The sequence below is a fragment of the Pollachius pollachius genome, assembly GCF_949987615.1.
Source record: "Pollachius pollachius genome assembly, chromosome: 1".
Lineage (NCBI taxonomy): Eukaryota > Metazoa > Chordata > Actinopteri > Gadiformes > Gadidae > Pollachius > Pollachius pollachius.
In genome coordinates this window covers 39452490-39474784 of record NC_136934.1, presented here as the reverse complement: position 1 = coordinate 39474784, position 22295 = coordinate 39452490, and the positions used below count along the sequence as shown (strand labels likewise).

General features: G+C 45.7%; 2 protein-coding genes across 4 annotated transcripts in view; one reads left to right on the top strand and one right to left on the bottom strand.

Annotated features, from left to right (window-relative positions):
- zfpm2a (zinc finger protein, FOG family member 2a) overlaps nt 1-3454 on the top strand; it is a gene marked incomplete at both ends in the record, with an annotated part of 118820 nt that extends 115366 nt beyond the window's left edge. For both annotated transcript variants that reach the window (XM_079733140.1, XM_079733139.1), the window contains 2 exons: nt 336-563; nt 906-3454. In XM_079733140.1, coding sequence (XP_079589266.1) covers nt 336-563; nt 906-3454 — 2777 coding nt within the window. The remainder of the gene's footprint in view (nt 1-335; nt 564-905) is intronic.
- A 311-nt stretch (nt 3455-3765) lies between these two features.
- Nucleotides 3766-20427, bottom strand: LOC307090447 (uncharacterized protein). Of its 2 annotated transcripts, XM_079757094.1 has the most exons (11): nt 20287-20427; nt 19782-19941; nt 19432-19503; nt 19232-19308; nt 18398-18498; nt 17112-17228; nt 16178-16252; nt 7619-7757; nt 5747-5829; nt 5499-5595; nt 3766-5347 (listed from the first exon to the last, which is right to left on the bottom strand). In XM_079757094.1, the coding sequence occupies exons 1-11, from the start codon at nt 20344-20346 to the stop codon at nt 5180-5182; spliced, it is 1149 nt and encodes a 382-aa protein (XP_079613220.1). In that variant the 5' UTR covers nt 20347-20427; the 3' UTR covers nt 3766-5179. The 2 variants fall into 2 exon arrangements, with proteins under 2 accessions (XP_079613220.1, XP_079613221.1); XM_079757095.1 differs by lacking the exons at nt 19232-19308; nt 19432-19503; nt 19782-19941; nt 20287-20427 and adding an exon at nt 18749-18783.
- Nucleotides 20428-22295: the final 1868 nt, after the last annotated feature.

Below are 22295 nucleotides of genomic sequence, written 5' to 3'. Positions count from 1 at the left end.
TTCAAGTTTTTGGGTTCACATCAACACTCTGCAGCTCAAACTAACCTGTTAATTGCAAAATACACGGCTCATGCAAATAGCGTGTTTGCTTACTTGTTGAGGGGCTATCTGGGTTCAGCTTGACAGGGAGGCTTCTGGAAGCAGATGGGCCAGTGTTCTGGTTCGCCCTTGAGAAAGGACACAAGCCCAGTCATAGCGAGGTGGCAGGCGGCGATGCGAGGATTTCAGAAGGGGAATGACTGAAAGCAATAATAATACAACCATCTCGTGTGATCAAGTCGTGAAAAGTCACTAATCGTGTCCGCTTTCTCCTCTTGTGTTTTGCGTCCCCGCAGAGGATATTTTCCCCTGCAAGGCGTGTGGGATCTGGTACCGGAGCGAGAGGAACCTACAGGCCCACCTGATGTACTACTGCAGCGGGCGGCAGCGGGAGCCGGAGAGCGTGGCGGAGGAGAATGACACGGCGCCCCACCTGACCCCCAGCATGTGCCCCTTCCCTCAGTGCAACAAGAGCTTCTCCGGAGCCAGGGCCCTGGAGCTGCACCTGAGCACATCACACACCGGTGAGTGAAGAAACCGCCGGCTCCGTCCCCAGAACAAATAGTCACCCAAATACTCATTTTTTATTCATTTTCACAAGCGTTGAATATTTCTCCGTATTTTTATGGGAAATTGTCTTTCCCGCAGAATGGATGAACCTATAGTTTCTAAGATGGATAAATAAACGCATCCCAGCTGTCATTCGGCACTTCTGACAGTTCATCTGTTAAAAAATATATATATCTGCCAGGAGAAGGAATAGGCTTAGCATTATGCAATGCCATTTGATGGTTTCTGACGTTAACTCTGAAGGAGGAGTTGGAAGCGCTGAGGTTCTGAGCATTTCTCTTTTATCTCCTTCACAGGTGTCAAAATGGAAGAGAGCATCCCTCCTGGCACCAACTTGAAATGCACAATCTGCAACTACACGGCAGATTCCCTTATTACATTCCAGCATCACATCATGTCTCACCTGTCACAGGCGGCCTTTAGATGCAATCACTGCCATATCAGCTTCCAGAGCCACAGGGAACTCTTACAGCATCAGGACTTACACGGGCACGGCAACAAACTTCACAGGGAAGCCGACGGCACCGAGCTCTCCCCCCGGGGTCCAGAGGACAGTCTCCAGCAGCATCACGCCCGCGCCGAGCTGGCCCACAGGAAGGATGCGCTGCTCGGAAGCCCCAAAGGGACGCTCAACAAGGAGTCGAACACGGAGTTGGAGGTCGACAAGGCTGAGAAAAAGCCAATGCTGTCTGTGCAGAAGGGAGAGGCCCACCCGGGCAGCAAAGCCAGCTTCTCTTACACCAGGATCAAGTCTGAGCCCTCCAGCCCCCGGCTGGCCTCGTCCCCCGTGCAGCACAACATGCCCACCTTCCCCATGGGCCCCTTCTTGTCTCAGTTTGCGTTCTCCCAGGACATTTCCGTGGTCCCGCAGGCCTCAGAGATCCTCGCGAAAATGTCAGAGCTTGTTCATCGGAGGCTCCGCCACGGAGGAAACAGCTATCCCCCTGTCATCTACAGCCCCCTCATGCCCAAAGGGGCTACCTGTTTCGAATGCAATATCACCTTCAACAACCTGGACAACTACTTGGTCCACAAAAAGCACTACTGCAACAGCCGCTGGCAGCACATGGCAAAGTCTCCCGATTTCTCCAGCCTGTCGGACAAGGTTCCCGAGGCAGTGAGCCCGAACAACGGCCACAGTTCAGTGAGCATCCTGGCCGGCTGCCACTCCACGGAGACCGACAGCCACCTCATGCAGTCAGCTTGTCTGAACTCCAGCGTTTTAGACATGATCAACGCTGGGGGCAAAGGGCCCGACAAAGAGCTACCCGGAGCGCTGAAGAAGGTCACCACCCCGACCGGCACCGAGGAGAGGGTTAACGGCAAGCAGATGGAAGGCAAGAGCCCCAGCACGGGCCTGGTGGAGAGCGACAACGACCCCAACAAGACCACCTGCGAGGCCTGCAACATCACGTTCAGCCGGCACGAGACCTTCATGGTGCACAAGCAGTACTACTGCGCCACGCGCCACGACCCGCCCATGAAGCGTATGTCCGCCAACAAGGTGCCCTCCATGCAGAGGACCATGAGGACCCGCAAGCGCAGGAAGATGTACGAGATGTGTCTGCCGGACCAAGAGCACCTCAGGCCGCCCATGGGTCAGCAGCAGGGCTTCCCCCCGATGGGGAACCCCTGCACGTCCCAGGAGGCCGTGGAGAGCATGGCCGAGCGCTTCCATCCCCGGTGCGACGTGTTCCCGGGCATGGTGCCCAAGCACCTGGAGGCCTCGCTCACGGTCACCAAGTCCATCCTGCCGCCCAAGTGCAGTAGCGGCGAGCCGCAGGAGATGGACGCCCCGATCGACCTCAGCAAAAAGTGCTCGCCCGTCCCAGACAAGACATGTAACTCCCCGAAAAGACTGTTGGACTACCACGAATGTACAGTATGCAAGATAAGTTTTAACAAAGTAGAGAACTATCTCGCACACAAACAGAACTTTTGCCCCGTCACAGCTGTCGCCGCGGCGGCAGCAGCAGTTCAGCAGCAGCACGGCGAGGCGGGCAGCCTGGAGCCCGCCGCCTTGTTCCCAGATGTGAAGAGCGATGGCAACAACAGCAGCGCCGCCGACGACGTCTACGCCAAGAGCCCGGGCAAGTGCGAGAAGAACGGCAACGGGAAGATGATGGTGCAGAACGGAGGCATGTTCCCCCCTCACCTGGGGCCGGTTCCCGGGCTGCAGCCTTTCACCGAGCCCCAGCTCCTCCCCTCAAAGGACGAGAGCAAGAGCATGTTTTTGCCCCACTGCCTTTATCCCGGAGCAATAAAGAAGGTAAAAGGCGCTGAGCAGATCTCGCCGTATTTCGGGATAAAGCCGACCGACTACGTGACGAGCGGCGCAGTGATCCCGGGGGAGCCCGGGGAACCGGAGCAGAGCGTCAACGGGGGAGGGGGGGGAGAGGCCGGGACCCCCAGAGAGCAGCCCCAGCCGGCTGCTGCTAATGGCTGCCCCCACCCTGGCAAGGAGCCGCTCCCCCTGCTGCCCAAGAACAGGGGCATGATCATCGTCAATGGGGGGCACAAGCCCGAGGAGCGCTCGGGAACGGCGCCACCCCAGCAGGAGAACCAGTCCCATAACCCCCAGCAGCCAGATGGCCACTCCACCAATCCCTCGCCCACGTGGGGCACCGAGAACACGGCCGACTCCAACGAGAACGTGTCGCCCACGTCCAAGTCGCCCGGCGCGGAGGCCCCGCCCGCGGCCAATAAAGGTGTGAACGGGTCGTCACAGGGCCCCGGGAGCGGCAAGTACTGCCGCCTCTGTGACATCCAGTTCAACAATCTGTCAAACTTTATCACCCACAAGAAGTTCTACTGCTCGTCACACGCGGCGGAGCACGTCAAATAAGTCCCGGAAGAGGGAGAGCGCTTCTTTTTCTTCTTTCACCCGTCACCATAGCGTCCCCTAACTTTTGCCCAACCAACTCCCCTACCCCCTCCCCCCCCTTTTTTTCTTCTTCCATTTTGGTACACTGTTGTGTCTGGAATAGAGCATCTTGCAGTTCTTAATGCTGCTTGTGGACAATCAAGAGAAGCTTCTTCTATCATCGTTTTAAGACTTACAAATGCAAAATCAATTGTTTGAAAAAGAAAAAAAATGGAAAATGAATCGAGAATAATATTGGTGCCACTTTCACATTTATTTATTTTACAATCAGTATTAATAGGAGTAGTGATTTTAATTTAAATTCAAAATGAAATTTATATCAGAGTTGTTTGTAACGTTATTGTATAGTCATTCTTGTGTAGCACACATATCGTTTACACTGTAATGTAGGCTCAATGAAACAATAGACAGAACATGAAGACAAGATGCATTTTAGACACAAAAATAGCTACTGAGGCACTTGTGTATTCTTATTTGCTGTACCAGTTTTTTGTATATGTTCAAAATGTCACTTGCGGTTTGCTACTAATGAAATTGTTAGCCTTAAAAAAATAAAATAAAATAAGAATCACCATTTTGAGGTGATTTAGTGGGCGCACATGCATACCCAGCATCTGACATCGTTTGGCATATACACATGGCTTTGCATACATATGTGGCTGTTTGTCCCCGTCTCTTATCTTCAACTCAGATGTGGATGTTCTCATGAAGATGGCAGCATTCTTGTATAGTACTCGTATTTCTGTTGAATGATATTCTTTGATCTCCCTTTTTGGAATTTTTTGCTCTCAATGCAATACTTTGTAAATGAGGGAACGTTACTAAAAAGCAGTATTATGAAATGGGGGAATTGTGCATATAATTATTTGTAACCCCATTGGGAGAGAAAAAAAAAGTGAATTGTACAAGAATTAAGTTTATTGCTGATGAGCAGAATGGGTGGGACTGTCAGTGGGGTACCTGATGTAAAATGATCATTCCAATGTCCTAATTATGGGAGAAAATGTTTCTTAACAAACGTTGTTGCTATGCATGTATATGGATGGAATAAAATTCCAGATCTGTTGGAAATTTTTATTTTGATGTGGTGTCATAATTAAACTTAAATCCTCAGGATAATTCAGTGTCTGGTCTTTTCTTTCAGTAAATAACGATTCAATGGTTATTCAATGTAACCGCTGTCAAATTCACATGAATGACAGAACCTTAAAGAGGTTGAAATGTTTGTGTATTGTTTAAACTTCAGTAATGTAGACATAACCAACTAAATATTTAAGTTAACACTATACCACACCACTATAAAAAATACATATATTCAAGCAACTTCTCATTTTTAATACCTTCAGACACTATTTTCCAAATACTGCTCACTATCATCAAACCATATGTCCGTATCTCAGTTTCAAAGCACTGAGCATTGATTCAGGCCTTCAAATGCAATTGGCCCGTATGCATTTGGCTCAGATGAGACACAGCAAGCATGAAGTACTGTCTAAAAGGTTTAATTGGTGAGGATTTGTAAAACTCGCACATAAAACTCAATATATTCACATTGATATTCACTTCAGATATCTGCCGCACCGTCTGAGGCAGCCAATAGTATAGAAAAAAAAAGTAACAGGCAGCAACAAACGATAGCAGTTCCTCAGATTCGTGATGCATGTATGAAATGTAGGCCAGGTCACGTTACTCGCTCTGCTGCCTGGACTGTCGCTGCCTCACCACGCTCCTCAAGTGCTGACTGATGACAGATGGTCTCTGGTAGATCATTCGCCGGTCCACACCTCCGATCCCAACGTGATTGGCCGATGGATATGATTCACCCAGAAACTTCTTTTGAAGTTTCGCCACCATCTGCCGTGAAAAAAAAGAAAAAAAAGAAGAAAGATAAGACATTCACATCAGTTTTCCATGTACATCGGTTACGACCGCCTGTTGCCCCGTTGAGGTCGGTGTTGTACAGGTCGGACACGCCTGCAGCAGGGCGGAGGGAAGGCGTCTCCACCTGGTTCAGATGCTCTGGAATCTGGCTGTCGAAAGACTCTCCGGTGATCACGCTCACAGATGTCCTCGTAGAGAGGGGTTTGAACTTTGTGATGTCCCTGAAGAAGAGCGCACAACATTTAGTTTGTGTTATTTACTGACCCATTTAGGCATGTTAGATAACAAATATGCACCGATATGGAGCGCTACACAGTACGCTTTTGACTTCAGTCGCTCTGAGTGTTGTTGTGGTTGTTGTTGTTTCCCGACCTGACTTGAGCCGCACTCTCGTTCAGGAAGTAATGCTCGTCCACGGCACTGCTCTGGTGGGCGGGGTTACTCAGGAAGTACTTCTATGGAAACAGAATGAGGACAAAATGGATCAATGCATTACGAATTTCACCAAAGAAAGGTTCAGGTATCCAATTTCCTGAAAATAACCTGTATTAACCCCTCTTTTTTTTGTCCACTTCCCCAAAACTTAATTGACAATGTTTTATTTAAGCTTACACATTGAAAGTAATAAAAAATAATTATCTTAATTCTCCAGTTGTTAATTCCTGCCGGTAGAAGAACAGATATTGACACTGAAATGAAACAGTCACTGTATATGTGTGTATATATATCTCTCGCATGTGATGTGGGGAGATAACTCGGGTGCCATTAACATAGCAGCAAACAATTCTGCTCCAGTTCAATTAAGCAGTGGTCACAGAACATGCCCTTGAGAAATGGACTGCATGCTCTATTGAATTCAGTGTGTGTGTGTGTGTGTGTGTGTGTGTGTGTGTGTGTGTGTGTGTGTGTGTGTGTGTGTGTGTGATGACCGTCACTAAGCTATTGGTAGACACCTTTTTTTCCATTCCTTAGAGAATTAAAGCACAATGATGTCCTCATCTCCTTGGCAACAAATGTAAGACATTCTAAGCAGAAAATAAAGAAATAAAGAAATATAATTAAAAAAGGCCAACCATCCAAATGCCGTTAAACCAGTGGGTGGTACTGGACCACTAGGTAACAAGATATTGAAGCAGACATTGTTTAGTAACCCATGTTTCAGCGGTTAAGTGTAAAATCTGGTGCGATTAGCTTTACAATTAGCGCTCACTGATCTTCCATCTCAACCGCTCTTTCCCGCTCCAGTGAAAAAGAACAAGAAACCCTTTGTGAAATGTATTGTTTCCCACTTAAAACCACGCCTTTACAGACCGTTTTGGCCATCGAGGCGATGGGGGGAAATTGGCTGTTGTTCATCATCAAAAGCAATAGCTGCTGCTCTGTCGGTGGCGCTTCGCAAAACAAGTCGACTAAAATGAGTACAAGGCCTGACGACACGTGGCCACTTTACCATTTAAAACAGATTTAGTGCCCAGCTCAGCGGTGACAGCGGCTTGTGGAATCATCCACCCAACCCAAGAACTCATCTGCAATATACACCGCTGTCTGTGGGGAAGGTCTATACTAGTCAATATTAATGGCCTTCCAAGAAAAACATTATTTACAATGACCTGTCAGAACCCGGGGTTTACAATATACCATGCATCCCAAGATATACAGTGAGGACGTTTGTGATGTCACGGAAACGTCTGCAAGCGGGTTTAATTCTCATTCGCCGTATCTTGGGGGGGGCTCACAAACTGTGATGATAGGGTTTGTGATGATGAGTCTCTTCCCCCCCTCTCCATATTCTCAGCACAGATCGGTTTCCCCACTGCAGTCATTATTGTTCTGGCACCAGCACCACCATGTGGCAGAGTAGAGACACTACTACCAACAAACTCCTGTGCAAAGTACATGTAAAATGTCTCTGACTACCAATCACTAGAGTCATCTTCAGCGGTATCATTATAATTGTTTATGTATTATAATACAAACAAAAGTAAAAATTATTATGGTAATACATTCGCACTGTTGGAGACTAAACATAAGTGCAAGGTTTTGAGATACCTTTGAGTATTTTTAACCTTTCAGATCCCTCACACCATTAGAGTTCCTCTAAAATTTGGCCGCACAATTTGGGATTCATGACTTACAAATACTTGTGCCTGTGTGTGTGAATGTGTGCCTGTGTGTGTGAATGTGTGCCTGTGTGTGTGGATGCGTGCCTAGACAGACGTGTGTGTGTATATGCCTGAGCCTCACCTGGCGCTGTACGACGTCCTCAGCGACGCCATCTCCAGTGATGGCGGGCTCCATGACGCCCAGGATGATGAGCATGCGACTCAGTCCCGTCGCCGCCGAGAACTGCCTGGCCTGGAGCGAGGGCACCAGTTTACCGTACCTGCAGGGACACACAGACGCAGTTACACACTGGGTCAATCTCAATTAAAACTTTGTGTCCCGAATATATGACCTGCGATCAGTGCATTGAGTGAAGGTCAATCGCTTTGGCTTGTTCTCATTCTTAAGAAAACTAAATCAATACATTGGATTAAAATTTAAATCAAAGCTGGCAGAAACGACAAAGGTGAAACCGAATCAAGGCCGGGACCACACAGAGGTCAACCATGAATATCCTCCTCTCTCAAGAACCGAATTCCCTCCCAAAAAAAAATCTTTCTTCATGGAGACATTTAACTAAAAGAAAGATTTTCTTCTGCGTCGGATGAGCCGCCGAAGGAGAAGCAGAAAAGAAGAAGAGATTTTGCAACTCGGGAAGACCAATCGGTTTCGGCTCAGTGGTGCTCTGAATTGGCCGGTCTCGGCCTGCGGAGCTCAATCAATAGTGCCTACCCGGGGCGGTCGTCGCAACCGCCGCCGCCGCCGCCGCCACGGAGAGAGGGCCGCGCGGGGCGGCGACACGCTGTGGATCAACCCCTCCACCGCTACTCAACATCAAGGACGTTCTCTGACTCTAAGATACGGGGACAGGGGCCCCGGTGTGCACTGTTCTGGGGCCAAACCCAGGCTGGGATTGAAATCAGCTCTCCTCCGACAGCCTCAGCACGGCTTTTCATGCTGGTGTCAAAGGAGGGCAGAGCGGCCATCTACCGGCCATCCCCTTGAGTGTAAAAGACCCCCCCTGTAGGGGTGATCCAAAACACCGTAACCAGTGTCTCCTGGCTCCACTCAGATCCGTAACCAGTCTGCTCAGATTGGTGACTGATCTAAACCGATATTGCCAATATCTGAATATGTTACCAATACCATTTGTCAAAATAACCATGTGATGTATTTTTGTACAGATTCTGCCTGAGAGCATTTAGAGCATGCATCTGCCACAAAGGTTACAATAGCAATATTTTGGTATTTTATGATAAGAGTACTTATGAGTATGGTGATACATGATGGTGACTTGTAACACTCATATTGATTACAAAAGGTGCATGAATGCTAAATGCCCTCCGGCAGAATCAGTACAAGGGAGTCATTCTGACAAATGATAATGATCCAGTTGTTGCAGTGATGTCTGGAGAGCTTTGATCACCATGCCCAGTATTGTCCTATAACAAGGCCGTTGATCATTAATAGCGTGTGACGACACACTAAGTTGTATTTGCAAACGTCGTTGGGATGTGTTCGCAATGCCACTTGACTCCGGTGATCCAAAAGGGGCTGTGAGTTATCTTCGGTCTCCAGCCTTTTGTCAAAGGCCATTCTGAACCCAGAGTGTGACGGCAGCCATGTTCCCAGAACTACCTGCTCGGGTGGACTCTGGCCTTCTTCTCATCGAGCCTGGGATCGCACAACGAAAACCAACTAAGCACCGAGCAGAGATCCATTAAAACGGCAGGAGGACACATTTACCGCCAGTTGAAACGTCAAGCCGTGCTCTGGCCAAGCATGTAAATGCAGAGCGGTCAGATAGAGCGAGAGGAGGGGGGGTGCTCGGCTGATCGAAGGACTGTGAACAGACCCTCGCAGATAAACACGTCCACAAGACCTCCCTGCAGGCCAGTGGTAATCACACACCGGGGGAAGGAGGTGGTAGGAAAGAAAGAAAGAAAGAAGGAAAGGAAGAAAAGGAAAGAGGTGTGGGAAGAAAGGAACACGTGGGCCTTATTTTCTCCCTTCCGCAGACCGAAACTTTTCAAATCAGACCTCAGGAGAGTGACATTCTGACATTCTCATCTGCCTTGGCCACCCGCTTCTCCCCCTGCAGTCATTCTCCGCCATCGCAATTTAGAAGCTACTCCTCGACCCAGCTCTTTAGGGACGTTTCAGCCTCCGCACATTTTCCACCTGTCACCCCTTCTTCCCTTGATTCCGGAAGAGAGAGAGAGAAAAACACGCTCTTTCCCTATCAGCCCAGCCCACCCCCACCACCCACACACACACACACACACACAAACACACAAACACACAGACACACAGACAGGCAGACAGGCAGACAGTTTGGATCTGGTCAAATCGTTCCCGGGTCTGGCATTCAGCGTTACTTGAAGGATTCTCCAGCCACCTGTCCTATTCCCTCCTCTTCTTTCTCCATTTTTAATTCTGCCCCGGAGTGAGGATTATGCAGAGCAAGGCATGCGTGTCAAAGGGAAATTTAGTGGGTAAAGACAGCCAAGATTGGCGGGATGAATTAAGCAGATAACGGCTGCAGACGAAGTATTTGGGAGGGGAGAGCATGTAGAGCAAAACGCCTCGCCCATGTTGGTCATTTCAGGAGGGGGTCTCTCTCTCCCTCGCTTTCTCTCTCAAACACACACACACACACACAAAATCTCCCCCCCCCCCCCCCTGCAGAAGCAAGGAGGCAATATCTAAATTAATAAAGTGATGAAATGAGTTTGTGCCGCGGCGGACTTTCTGCTGTTTGACTTTCCCATCTGGATTAGTGCAGGCTGAATGGACTGCTCTGTTACTTTTTTTGTTACCGCCGCGCAATTCACTGTCGGAATTTGGCCCTGTAGCGATAAGGCTAGGCTAAGGCTCCATCACCTCCCCCACCACCACCCGTCTCCACCCACCTCCTCCACCACCCACCTCCTCCACCATCACCCCCCTCATTACCATCTCATCACACATGCGAGGCCTCCCGTTACCTGCGAGTGCGGCTCAGCGCCACGACGGCGACCATTACACGGGCTCCCCCGCTCACCATTACACGGGCTCCCCCGCTCACCATTAGCGCCCGCCGCGAACATTTCAACATGGACTATTACACGCGGCTCAGCTAAAATACAACACCGCCCCGGGGTTTCGTACCAGAGCGCTTTATAGTCAACTATGACACAGGGGGTGGATTGTTTTTAAGAGGAAAAGGAGGCTACGTCAAGTGGCACGTTTTTTGGAAAATATGCCGTTATGTAGGGGTTTTGGTCATCCAAATCAGATTTTAGATTAACAATCTAAAGTAGTATGGGAGACTGGCGCATATCTGGGTGAATGGGTTGTTTCACCCTCATTCGCTTCATGTTTGTTGGGACCAATCATGTTGCTGGAGGCGGGGATCTTTAAGTGCTTAATTGGCGATCACAAACTTATCCAGCAGTAGTAAACTGTAAGTCTGTAAAGGCTCATTAAAATCCCCTTCTGAGAGCTTCATCTACTTGCTCTCACTAATGAGTTTCAGTAGAATATCTATGTGAATAACAGGACACACAAGGTGTAACTAGGCCCCTTTTCGTGGTTCTTGTGTAAACTGGAAATATGTTGCTCTGATTTTAGGCGAGTGGTGAATACACGAACAGCACATCATCCATTTTACATGATCAACATCTGATGGAACAGAGGCTATGGTGTAACCCTCTATAATTCATGAAGGCCAACCGGCCTTTAAACGGAAATAGTGGGGAATATTATACACAGCTTTACACTACAGCATCTTTACCTTTAAGAGCAAAGCGATGGAGAGACAGAGACAGAGAGAGAGCTGAAGTAATAGAAAAAGGTGATATTACTATATGAATAGGTGAAGTAATCTTAGGTTACGGTATAATTTTATAACACACTGGCTTAGACTTTCAATTTTGTCTCATCCAAAATGGCGATAACAAAATCTTGAGAAAATGTATTTTGAGATGTCAGATCCCTTATAAGACACATTATGCATACATAGATATCGATGCAACAAAAGTAGGTTAAGAAATTCTGCAATAAGAAATTACAGAAATAAAACCATTGTGAACAGGCATGGCCTAACATTAGTGAATGCCAGAGAACAATCCATCAGTCCAATTAAAAAGTAAAAAATGCTGCAGCACAAAATAAAGTTTAAAACGCTGCAGCACACACTGCAGCCACATGGTGTCACTCTAGCACCGCGACGTCTCATTAAAAATACAGCCTTGCTTGGAGAATATTAATACGATCGATACCACCAACCAGCCCCGAGTCTGTATGGATTACCCTGCAGGCGGGGTAAACACACAGGGCCCACGGCACCAGAGCTTCATTAGTTGCGTTTCACTTACAGGTGGGCTAATTGCAATTAATTGGCATTCCCGCCACAGGGAGAATTCTCTTTGAGGGCGGATGGGGGGAGAGCAAGAGAGAGATAGAACGACTGGTCTGGTCTCAACCATGCTAGGCTTATTTAGGAAGTGTGTCACAGGTGAATCCAATAATATAGGATTATATGGGGGCACGCGGGATCTGCGAGTTCATGCAGTATCAAGGTTTAAACTCACAAACATACAATAACACAACCAAACATTGAACGTCTGACCTTAGATATTTACCTCGGCCTAGTCCTAAAGAAACTCACACAGCACCACATTCTGCCAAGCTAAGTCCCCTCTTCATCTTAATTAATAGTCCCCAAGTTCTCTCACAGCATCACCTCTTCGCCTCCAACCAGATGCCAATATTGGTGCATGGTCCCTGAGAGATGGGGAGGCTGGGGTTGGAGAAGAGCTTTACTCCAGCGGATTATTTAAATACAGCTCACAGGGAGCATAAGCCAGCGGAAAGTAGGGTTGGTGGAGTTCTTTTGCCTCACAACTTCTGCTGCAACTAAACTATACTTACTTTCCTGCTTGCAATCTTGGCTCTCTGTCAGAGAGCCCACTCTGGCTAGAGAAAGCGAGAGGAAAATAGAGCGAGAGAGAGTTTGAGGGTAGGACAGCTTTCAGCAAAGGTTATGTAATGCTAAGCACTCAAGGTTTTCAATTAGCTACTGTATCATACAGGCAGGATGGGAGTGTTTCAAATCCATGCACAATGGAAAGGTGTAGGCGCTAGAGAAAATTAAAATGGCTGTCCCCCCTCCACCACTCACGTTGACATTTCCATAGGTAAGACTACATTATAACTGAGGAACATTACCTTGCGTTGCCTCCCACAGTTGCGCTCATAAAATACCATCTCTAATGGCATTCTGTAAATTGCAGTGGCGATGGGCAGAATCTCTTTGTACTTTTGAACTCCACTTAGCATATTATAGAGCACTTCCACTGAAACAGTAGCTACAGCAAGCAGAGAGGGGTTGTCAAAGTAACAGGCATAGGGAAGGAAGTGTAGAGCCTGCAAAGGTGAGAGGCAAAACAAGTTGCGTATGTCCACTGGAAGATGATTCACCGACACAATCAGGCACAGCAAATTAACTCATCTGTGTCCTCGCAAATTATGCTACTCTGTGTGTGTCGTCATAATGTTTGGTTACTGGTGGAACGACGGTGGAACAGAAGGAACTATGGTCACAGCAATGTGGAGAACTCAGCGTGGCAATATCCTCAGTCAACATTGTGTAAAATGCATGTGCATGGTTGCAAATATTTTGTACAGAAACTTTCTGGAAGAAAAAAAGTGTCTGTGTGGGAGCATGAATGTCTGGGTTTAGTAGCCAGATGCAAAAGAAAGAGTGGGACTTCTGACTTCTGTCCGATGTGATTTTGTCAAATTCTTTGTCACAAAGCTCCTTATTATTCTCCCATCTTGGTTGTTGTTAGCTGACATACACAACTCATAAGAGAGGGGAACTTGCGTTTCGGTACAACCCATGAGCTTCTCCGATGCCTCTGTGATACGTGGACAGGAAAAATAATTGTGTGGCGTAATGAGAGCGGTGTGCGTGTGGTGTTTAACACGTTCATGGTGCATTAAGACGGGCAGCGACCAATCAATCAGCATTCATTACTGTGTGAGGAGCTTCCCTTAGGAGGACGGTTCAGAGCAGTGAGTGTCTCCCAGCGAATATCGGCCCATGGGGCACATCATTTTGAAATCCTCTCTCTGATTCACTCACACACATGCAATGGGACATAAGCACACACACTGACACACATCTCCCAATGGATTATATAAAGACAAGGTGACTATAATGTACATGGAACCCGCAAATTGTAAAATGTACACTGCAACGACATTTTAGCAAACGTGTCTGCATAAAAAACATTAATCCAGACAGGTCCTGCTCTCTACGCTGGTCAAAACCATCATGTTCAGTTCAAGGATATAAAAAAATACTGCCCTTACTTGCCGGGGAGGTAATTACAGTAATGCTATCAGGAGTTGACATTGATGTAAAAGAGTGTAGAAGGAAAGAAAGGCTCATATTTTGTAGTGTGTGGTTATTCCACAAAACTCAAGGTTGTTACAGCTCAACATAACCCTGTTTACATCTACTGCAAAAAAAGGTGACACTGAAACCGTAGGCAGGCCAGCAGCCCGTTGATGAGAAAAACCACTGAAAAGACTCTCCTCTTCAATTTGACCTAAACAGATGGGCTTTAAGTAAGGGCATGGTGCTGATCCCATGCCTGTAGCTTCCCTTTTTCTATCTCATACACACGCACACACACACTTCTCTCGGGAGATGTGAACACATACACTGGAGAACACGAAGAAATCAGAGCTACGTGCAGCCACATCTTAAAAGGAAATCCCCAATAGGACAGTTATGATTAAACCCCCCAAACCCCCCTACACAACAAGGACACGCGCACGGAGGCAGAGACACGCACACACACACACACACACACATATGTACACTGAATGCATGGAAGAGAGAGCGGGAGAGAGAGCGAGAGAGAAACATTTCTCAGGAGATCTATTTTACAGGATATAACAGAACTCATTCTGGGGCGTGAGCCGCCGTTAATGACTTTGGTCTTTGATGTGTAAATCCTCTGGTCCCCAAAACCCTGCTGATAGCGTCTTCCCATCAACCCCCATCCTCCCTCCTCATCGTCAGGTACAGCTGAAGCCCCACCCCACCAACACCACCACCAGCATCACCACCACCACCACCGCTGGATGACTGTATCATATGCACCGAAGGCTGATTGCAAAATACCCAGGTATCTACCGAGGGAAAAACAAAAGGTAGACACGCCCAGCAGGTGGTCTACCCAAGTTAGAGAGAGAGCAGCTGAATTAAAGCGTCTTTGTGAGAGAGCCAGAGACATCCCAGAACACCGTCACTCATGACCATCGTGACCTTGATCCCCGTGGGTCAGGACCCAGAGGTGGGTCAATAGGGCATTTTGGTTAGGTCGCAGAGCATATGCCAAACCTCCATCTGTAGACAGAAGGCCCTGAATGAACTTGTGTTTCAATGTTAATTCATGCTTCCATGCCTTACTGTTTCATTGTTTCATTGCTGCTTTTTGTTTGCTCAATACTTTTAAACATTACTTCAAGGCCTTGTTGATTACTGCCATTTTGGAAAGGACTAATGACACTTGTGGTTCCTGAGGCTAGTTGAGAACCACCGCCGTATAAATTGAGATCTGTGCCTACGTCTCCATCGGTCATATTACGGAAATGTCCTCACACGTAATCCGCAATCATGCCGCAGCAAGCCCATCCTCCCCTGATCCCCTCATCCGATGATCGAATTGTGTTCTTCTACAATGTAAGTGTGTTCTCCCTTTCTTCGCCCCTTCCACAGCCACCCGGTGGGAGTAATTGGATTGCAGCTGTGCTGTCATATCCACAGTTAAACCAATGGCTATTAATCAGCGAGGATAATTGGACACGTATCCCTGACAAATGGGGCTGCTCTACTTAAAGTCACGTACAAATTAGGCACATTTTCTGTTCCCCATTTCTCCATCTATTTCTTATCAGAGTTAGCGCATCATTATGCAACCACTGTGCTGCGGATGTTAGTGACCTGGAATCTCTAAAAGATTGAGCTCTGCCAAACTGGCTAGGGGATGGTCTCAACATCATTGACTACTTCCTGTCTTTATGCTGCAGGGGACAGATATTTGGACTCTGTGGCACTTAGAGCTTGCAGGTTCTGCAATATTCTGAAACCCAAAGCACACAAATCAATAGCTGATTTCAGTTGATGGTTTAGAGCTTTTTTTGCCGTTAAATGGTTTGAATGATTGTAAAATTGACTGCAAAGTAAGCGTTCATTCAGTCAACATTTTTACTGATAGTCATCCTAAAATCATTAACAAACCATCTAGACTGCAGCAAACACATAATACGGCATGCGAGCGCTAATGGCTTGCCTTGTAATGTTTTAGAAAACTACCACTACTCTAATTCATTATTCGTTACAAACAAGTCACCCCAACACAAAAACAAACAATAATATGGCTGCCTGCTGCGATTACCATCCACTAATGAATTTCTGGGGCCCCTGGAATGAATGAATGTTTTTAATGAGCCCCGCCCAACAAGACAAATCAAGCAGGATGAGTTGTCAGCACAAGGCCAATCAGCACGCACCCTGAGGCCCGACTGCTGCACATAGAACACAATCCAGTGTTCCTAGATGCTTGCCAATTCCTTTTCTGGCTCATTTTATTTTCAAAAAAACATGTCTCCCCCCCCATGGAGGGAGGCGTATTAACTCACCAGTACTCCTTCCATTGGTCCTCCTCAAACACGTCCTCCGGGATGGGATCAATCAGAACCAGGTCCGACACAAACCTTGGGGGACACAGAGAGGACAAGCACGCACACACATGGATTTGACACACACACACATACACACACACACACACACGTGAACATACACATACAAACACGACCACACACGAACACACAGACGAACACACACACACACAAACACACACACAGTAAGACTCTTGGACTCTGGCCTGAGCGGTCGTGGGCTGAGAGATGGATGGGGTCATCCTATCCACAGTTTCTGTGTATTTGCCAATCTGTGACCTGCCCAGACTGATGACCAGTGACCATGTCCAGAGGGCCATATTTTCACTCTGTGTCATCTACTCGACACAGCCTTCATTGACTCACTTTAATGGCCGTGACATCACGCCTAATCAAACGGTAAATCTATCAAACCCAGAACCCGGCTGACTGCGCCGTGAATCACGGAGGATGGATGAGACGGAACACGCTCGCGATTTATGGACGGTCTCCGAAAATGAATATCTGTGCAATTTAGCCAGGGGTGGAGGTTGTTAAGTGAAATAGGAAATTTAAGGAAGGTACTGCAGTATATATAGAGCAAAGATTGTGTATGTACGGAAATATACACGATAATAAGCATATAGTATGAAAACAAATCCCATACAGTATCCCCTATGTGGTGGTTATTTAAAGTTGTACAGCATTTGTTAACCTGTTTGTATGCTATTAAAAATAAAAGGAATATGTGATAGCTTTTTGATTACTTTTAGATAAGTCACTGTTTAGCTTTTGACAAGGGATTTCAAAACGCCCCAATTAATCTTATAATGACTTCAAAAGTATTATCTAGGCTCTAACTAGCTGTGCTGGGCTTTAGCTTCCCGATACAGGTTGCCGGGGCAACTAGACTCACGCATCATGGATGTGGCTGTAGAACCTGGCGTTGAGCGTTCCCAGCTCGGAGCCCACCAGGATGTAGGGTCCGTCGATCTCTGCCGCACGAAGGAGACGGTGCAGATCATCCACCATCCTGCAGACAAAATGTAGAAATATAATATCAAGGAAGACTCTAGGTGGGGTACAACATAAATGTCAAGTAACAACAACAAAATAACCTTAAAATAGGGCCCGTCACAAACCAACGGAGCCAAAACTGTTTCCTAATTGTGGAGGGTGAAACCGGGCCAAATGGCACAGAGTTAAATCTCCATACACTGCACTTTAATAATTTCCTACAGACACGTGAGAGACTCCATTAAACAAAACAAAACAACTAAAAGATAAACAGATAAACTGCAAAAATATTGTTTTCTTTGTCCTCATTTCCACAAGATGATTTACTGCAGTCAGAATAGGGCAGTGCTATATTACATTTTTATTTTTTGTTCCTTTCTGGATAGCCTCCGGTGAGGACAACCGATGCCATATATCCACTTAGCCAACACTGCTGAATGTAAAGCGAGGGATATAGGATATGGGATGAGTCGGATTTCACACTGCAACGCACCAACCAACACATATTCCATAAAGACACTTCCTCATCTCACACAATGCAGCCCATCTCTTTCTAACTACCCATCTATGTAGGGGTGGCTGTGGCTCCACTTACATCAACCCAAACCCAGACCTTATATAATGACAATAACTTAGATTTCGGATGTCAGTATTCAGCACGTCAGACTGAACACAAACATGCTCTGGCATGTAAGTGAGCCCATAAAAATAAAAAAATTAAATTTTTCCAGTTGGCAAGTCCCGGCCAAAAGACAGTGCCAATTTTGTGCAACTCCGTGAATATCTATTTGAGATATCCTGTTCCCACAGCGTCAAACAAACACAGAAAATGTTATCTCCTTGACGCAGGTAATCAACCCCCTGGTATACAAGATAAAAAGAACACATAGGTAACAAAGTGGAGCGCTGATGGTCAGGATAACCAGAACAGAACAGAACTGCTGGACACTCCAAACCAGCTTCAACTACTGATGCACAAAATTAATTACTGCATCATAACATCACCCATTAGAACAAAAAGTAGGACACGTGATGTCCTGTTTACAATATAAATTTATTAATGTAATAATCAATTATGCATGTGTTAGCAGTGAACACGATAGCACTCTTGAGATTTAAGTCAGGTTTTTATTTCTTTTGAAATAAGTCCATGATGTCATTGCAAACAAAAAGCCTCCGACTCACCGGCCAGAGGTGGACATTCCCCAAACCTTCTCAGTTCCTGAGCTCTCGTTCTGCATCACTCTCTTGCTGAAGCCCAGGCCTATTCTGTCATAGGTGCACACCTACACAAAGAGGAGTTTAGATGCTGTTAGCTTCACATATGAACTTGCATCAGCAGCACTGCCATTGGCATCCTTTACAAGAAAATAAGACATTGCCCTTTATGTCATCGAGAATTGCTCCAAAATGCTTGCTGTGAATGTTGGTCTGTTGCTATGCCTTTTAATGTGAGAGCCAATGCCCCGTCAAATTTTTTTTTCCGAATCTAAGGCAATTTAAATATTGCATATTAGAAAACAAAGAAAAACATACAGGTCTATATGTGCTCGGAAATGCTTGCATCTTTGTTCTCGGTTCTTTCTTCATTCATTTATTATTATGTTGCTGCTTCTGTTGTTGCTGGATGTAGGTCGTCGGAAACCACAACAAGTCTGTGACTTCATTGAGGGTCATATTTCAGACAAACAGACAGCGACAGCCAGTCTGTCAGACTCAGCTTTCTGCAAACGCTGTGCTCTCATTGGACAGCATACCGCAGCAGTACTACAACAACAACAGTCCTCTGATGACCTCTCCTTGGTAACCGAACTGTAAATACATGTTCAGACTGCAGTCCACTACGCAGTTGATTTTGAAGCTAAATCAAAATAATTTATTGCAGTACAATATTGAATCTTTCATTGATTTTGGTTTCTATCTCTTGAAGTAACCTCATAATACACACAAAATAAAAAAAGCGGACAAAATCCACTGTAAATATTAATAATCGGGGTTTTCTTTCAATAAATTCCTCACCTTTGTCAGCGGAGCAACACTTTCTTGGACATGATACCAAATGTCTGAAGACGCTCCGGTTGGGGCATCCAATATGACTGTAAACAACGATGGCAGTATGGTTAATGAATGAAGCAGCAAAAACAATGGACCGTAACGGATATAATATGGCTAAAATATGAACCTGTGATTTACAAATTGTTTAATGAGTTTTCCATTACCAACTGGTTTTCCTTGACCTTTACATAATAGGTGCATCTTTTGACCAAGCCCGACATCAAGGATCTGTCCTTCTGCATTGGAAGAGAATAGAGACGGCTGTTAAGAACAGGGTCTAATGCATGTATATAGAAATAACAAAAAATATCATTTCATTCTGAATGGAGAGATCAACTCAAAAGGTGAGACAAGTGCATAGTGGCAAGAATCTTACACATGTACAAACATCCAGGCATGTTGGACACCATTATTGGAATATTTTCTGATGACAGTATTAGATATGCAATAGAAAAAACTGTCAATTCTATATAGATATAAGTGCATATTTCGAAGGATGGAATATGCTGGGAACCTTTTGGCAGTAGTAACTGTCCTTCTCTCTGCAGTGATGCATAGTTGAGGAACGGAGGTACGGCGATGATGAAAAGCAAACAAGTTCCAATATTCTTGATGATGGACCAGTAGGTGAAGCGTTGGTCCACGGCTTGAATGGGTTGTACACGATCAGCATCCTTGGTAGAAAAATGAATTTGTTTAAATAATTATGATCACAATCACAGTAACAGTGACCATTTAAAACAACCAATACGAAGTGGATTCTAATTTATTCCTACAAATCAGAGATAAACTTCACTAATCGACTTTACCAGCACACCCGCTTAAAAGTGTCGGCTCAAGAACATATATAAGCAGCTATGTACCTGGGATGGGGCTTGATCGCCGTTTAACTGTCCTTATTTGAGATTGGCATTACGTGCTTATGTGACACGTTGTATTAAAACGCCAAACAGTGTGGCGAACGCAGGTTTGATTGTTAGTAAACGGGGAAGCAACAAGGTGCAAATTACATTACGTACCCTACTTTCTGACCTACGAGATTCGCCACTCGAATCTTGCCCTTCAGTTCTTCTGCGCATTTTGGAAAACAATATGAATACGCAATGCACCTAACAATGTGCGGTTTGAATGAAATACTTTTTGGATTTACTTCCTTGTTGTTCTATAGGGGCCGAAAAGGGACAGATTGCACCGGTGTGATAGTACCTTTGGCGATATCAAATTATAGACCCTTGCAATAGATATGCAGCGTTATACGTTGAAATTGTTTGTATATAACCCAATTTAAAGCAATCATTATATTCTAGGAACATAAAAAACGGATGGAACTAAAAATCAAGGCAATAATACATTACGGTAGGCATGGGGGGGGGGGGGGGGTGCTGGTGGGATTTTTTGGAGGACTGGGCACAGTTTAATTGATGGCCTGCAGGGGGCCCTGTATCCCACACATCCATTATGTATTCAGTTTAAAAAGGCTGTAGTTTTAGCACTTAATAGGCCCATGGTTTAGCAGTGTATTGGATCATAATCGCCATTTAATACGAGTATATTTAAGAATCCCACGCCTTCAAATGAAACGTAGTTCCAGCCTGGTTATAAAACGCCTACCCCTTGTTTACGACTGTAATGGATCATTCTGTTTCTCCTAATATCCAGTCAAGTTGTTACCATCGTTTAAATTCTGTATATAATATATTATAATAATACTAATAATAATAATATATTAATTATAGAAAAAAATAATTTTCTCAGAGACTCTTACAGCACTTGAGATTTAAGGAAGAGAGGGCATGTCAAGATATTTACGAGTATCCACAACTTTTATCCAGGAAGCCATGTCTAGACAAAGTTAAAACGGAACATAAACTCTGTTTTTATAGCAGACAAATTTTGTGACTCAGATCACACAGTAAATTCATTGTTGTAATTTAAAACAAGGGATAGAATGAAATGATTTAAGTCTGGTATTGGCTACTGTGGGGCAGACAAAGCTGCATCGCCCTGTTGTTGTTGTGGTTGTGGTGGTGATGGTGGGTGTCTAAGTGTGTGTGTGTGTGTGTGTGTTTGTGTGTGTGTGTGTGTGTGTGTGTGTGTGTGTGTGTGTGTGTGTGTGTGTGTGTGTGTGTGTGTGTGTGTGTGTGTGTTTGAATGTGTGTTTGTATCTGTCTATGAAGAAGCATCGGCTAAAAGAATGGGCGTCACATTGTTTGTGTTTGTGTTTGTGTGTTGGGGAGGGTGGGGGTTCAGAGTTGATTAAAGCTGATGCCATTGGCATTACTGCACCTCTCTATTTATCCTTCCTCTGCGTAATTAGGACTGCGAGATGTATAGACCAATCAGGGAGACATCAATGCCTTCTGATGGAAACACCTTTCTTTCCTTTCTTTACACTCTTTATCTCGTAATCTTTGCACAAACCCACTCATTCCACCAACAGGTTATGTGTGATAACTAGTCTTGTCACATAATAAGACCCCCTAGAAAATGCAATGTTTTTTCTGTCCAGGATTTAAAGGTGAAGTATTTGTGGTTGACCAATTATATATAGATTACCTGTGCCGGGAACATGCGGGTTTAAACATTATTGGCATTGGATGGAGGTATAAATCAATCCCCACAGATTAGCTACTGTTTGAACCCTGAGCGTTCTGACAAGGTGATGGGTTTCTTTAGACCAGTTGTTTTAGTCTAGTGCCCACGGCACTAGACCATGGCATCAGCTCACAGGACGACTCTTAAGATCCTGTCGTCTTGAGGTTGCAGCCATGAGCTGATCCATGTCGTGCCATTCACCTCAATGGAGCCGTTCTGCACCAGCACTAGGTTTCCACAACCAACAGTGGACCATTATTGGAACCAAGAGTTAATGTGCAGCAAAACATGCAAGGAAATACTATACCTCCCACCTCCAGTGCATACATGTGCAACGGAATTGGTAATATGGGTACATGGAATGTTCTTTCTACTCTGTGGTAGATAACAAATAGTTATTTTTACATTGCTGACATGTCTCTCCTTCCCATTT

What these genes read in the sequence shown, in the direction of transcription:
- LOC307090447 (XM_079757094.1), bottom strand. Translation starts at nt 20,346, where the DNA reads ATGCGCAGAAGAACTGAAGGGCAAGATTCGAGTGGCGAATCTCGTAGG. An exon ending in GTGTTGCTCCGCTGACAAAG is followed by an intron (nt 18,499 to 19,231) that starts GTGAGGAATTTA and finishes CTCTTTGTGTAG; the next exon opens with GTGTGCACCTATGACAGAAT. An exon ending in TTCCAGAGCATCTGAACCAG is followed by an intron (nt 5,348 to 5,498) that starts GTGGAGACGCCT and finishes TTTTCACGGCAG; the next exon opens with ATGGTGGCGAAACTTCAAAA.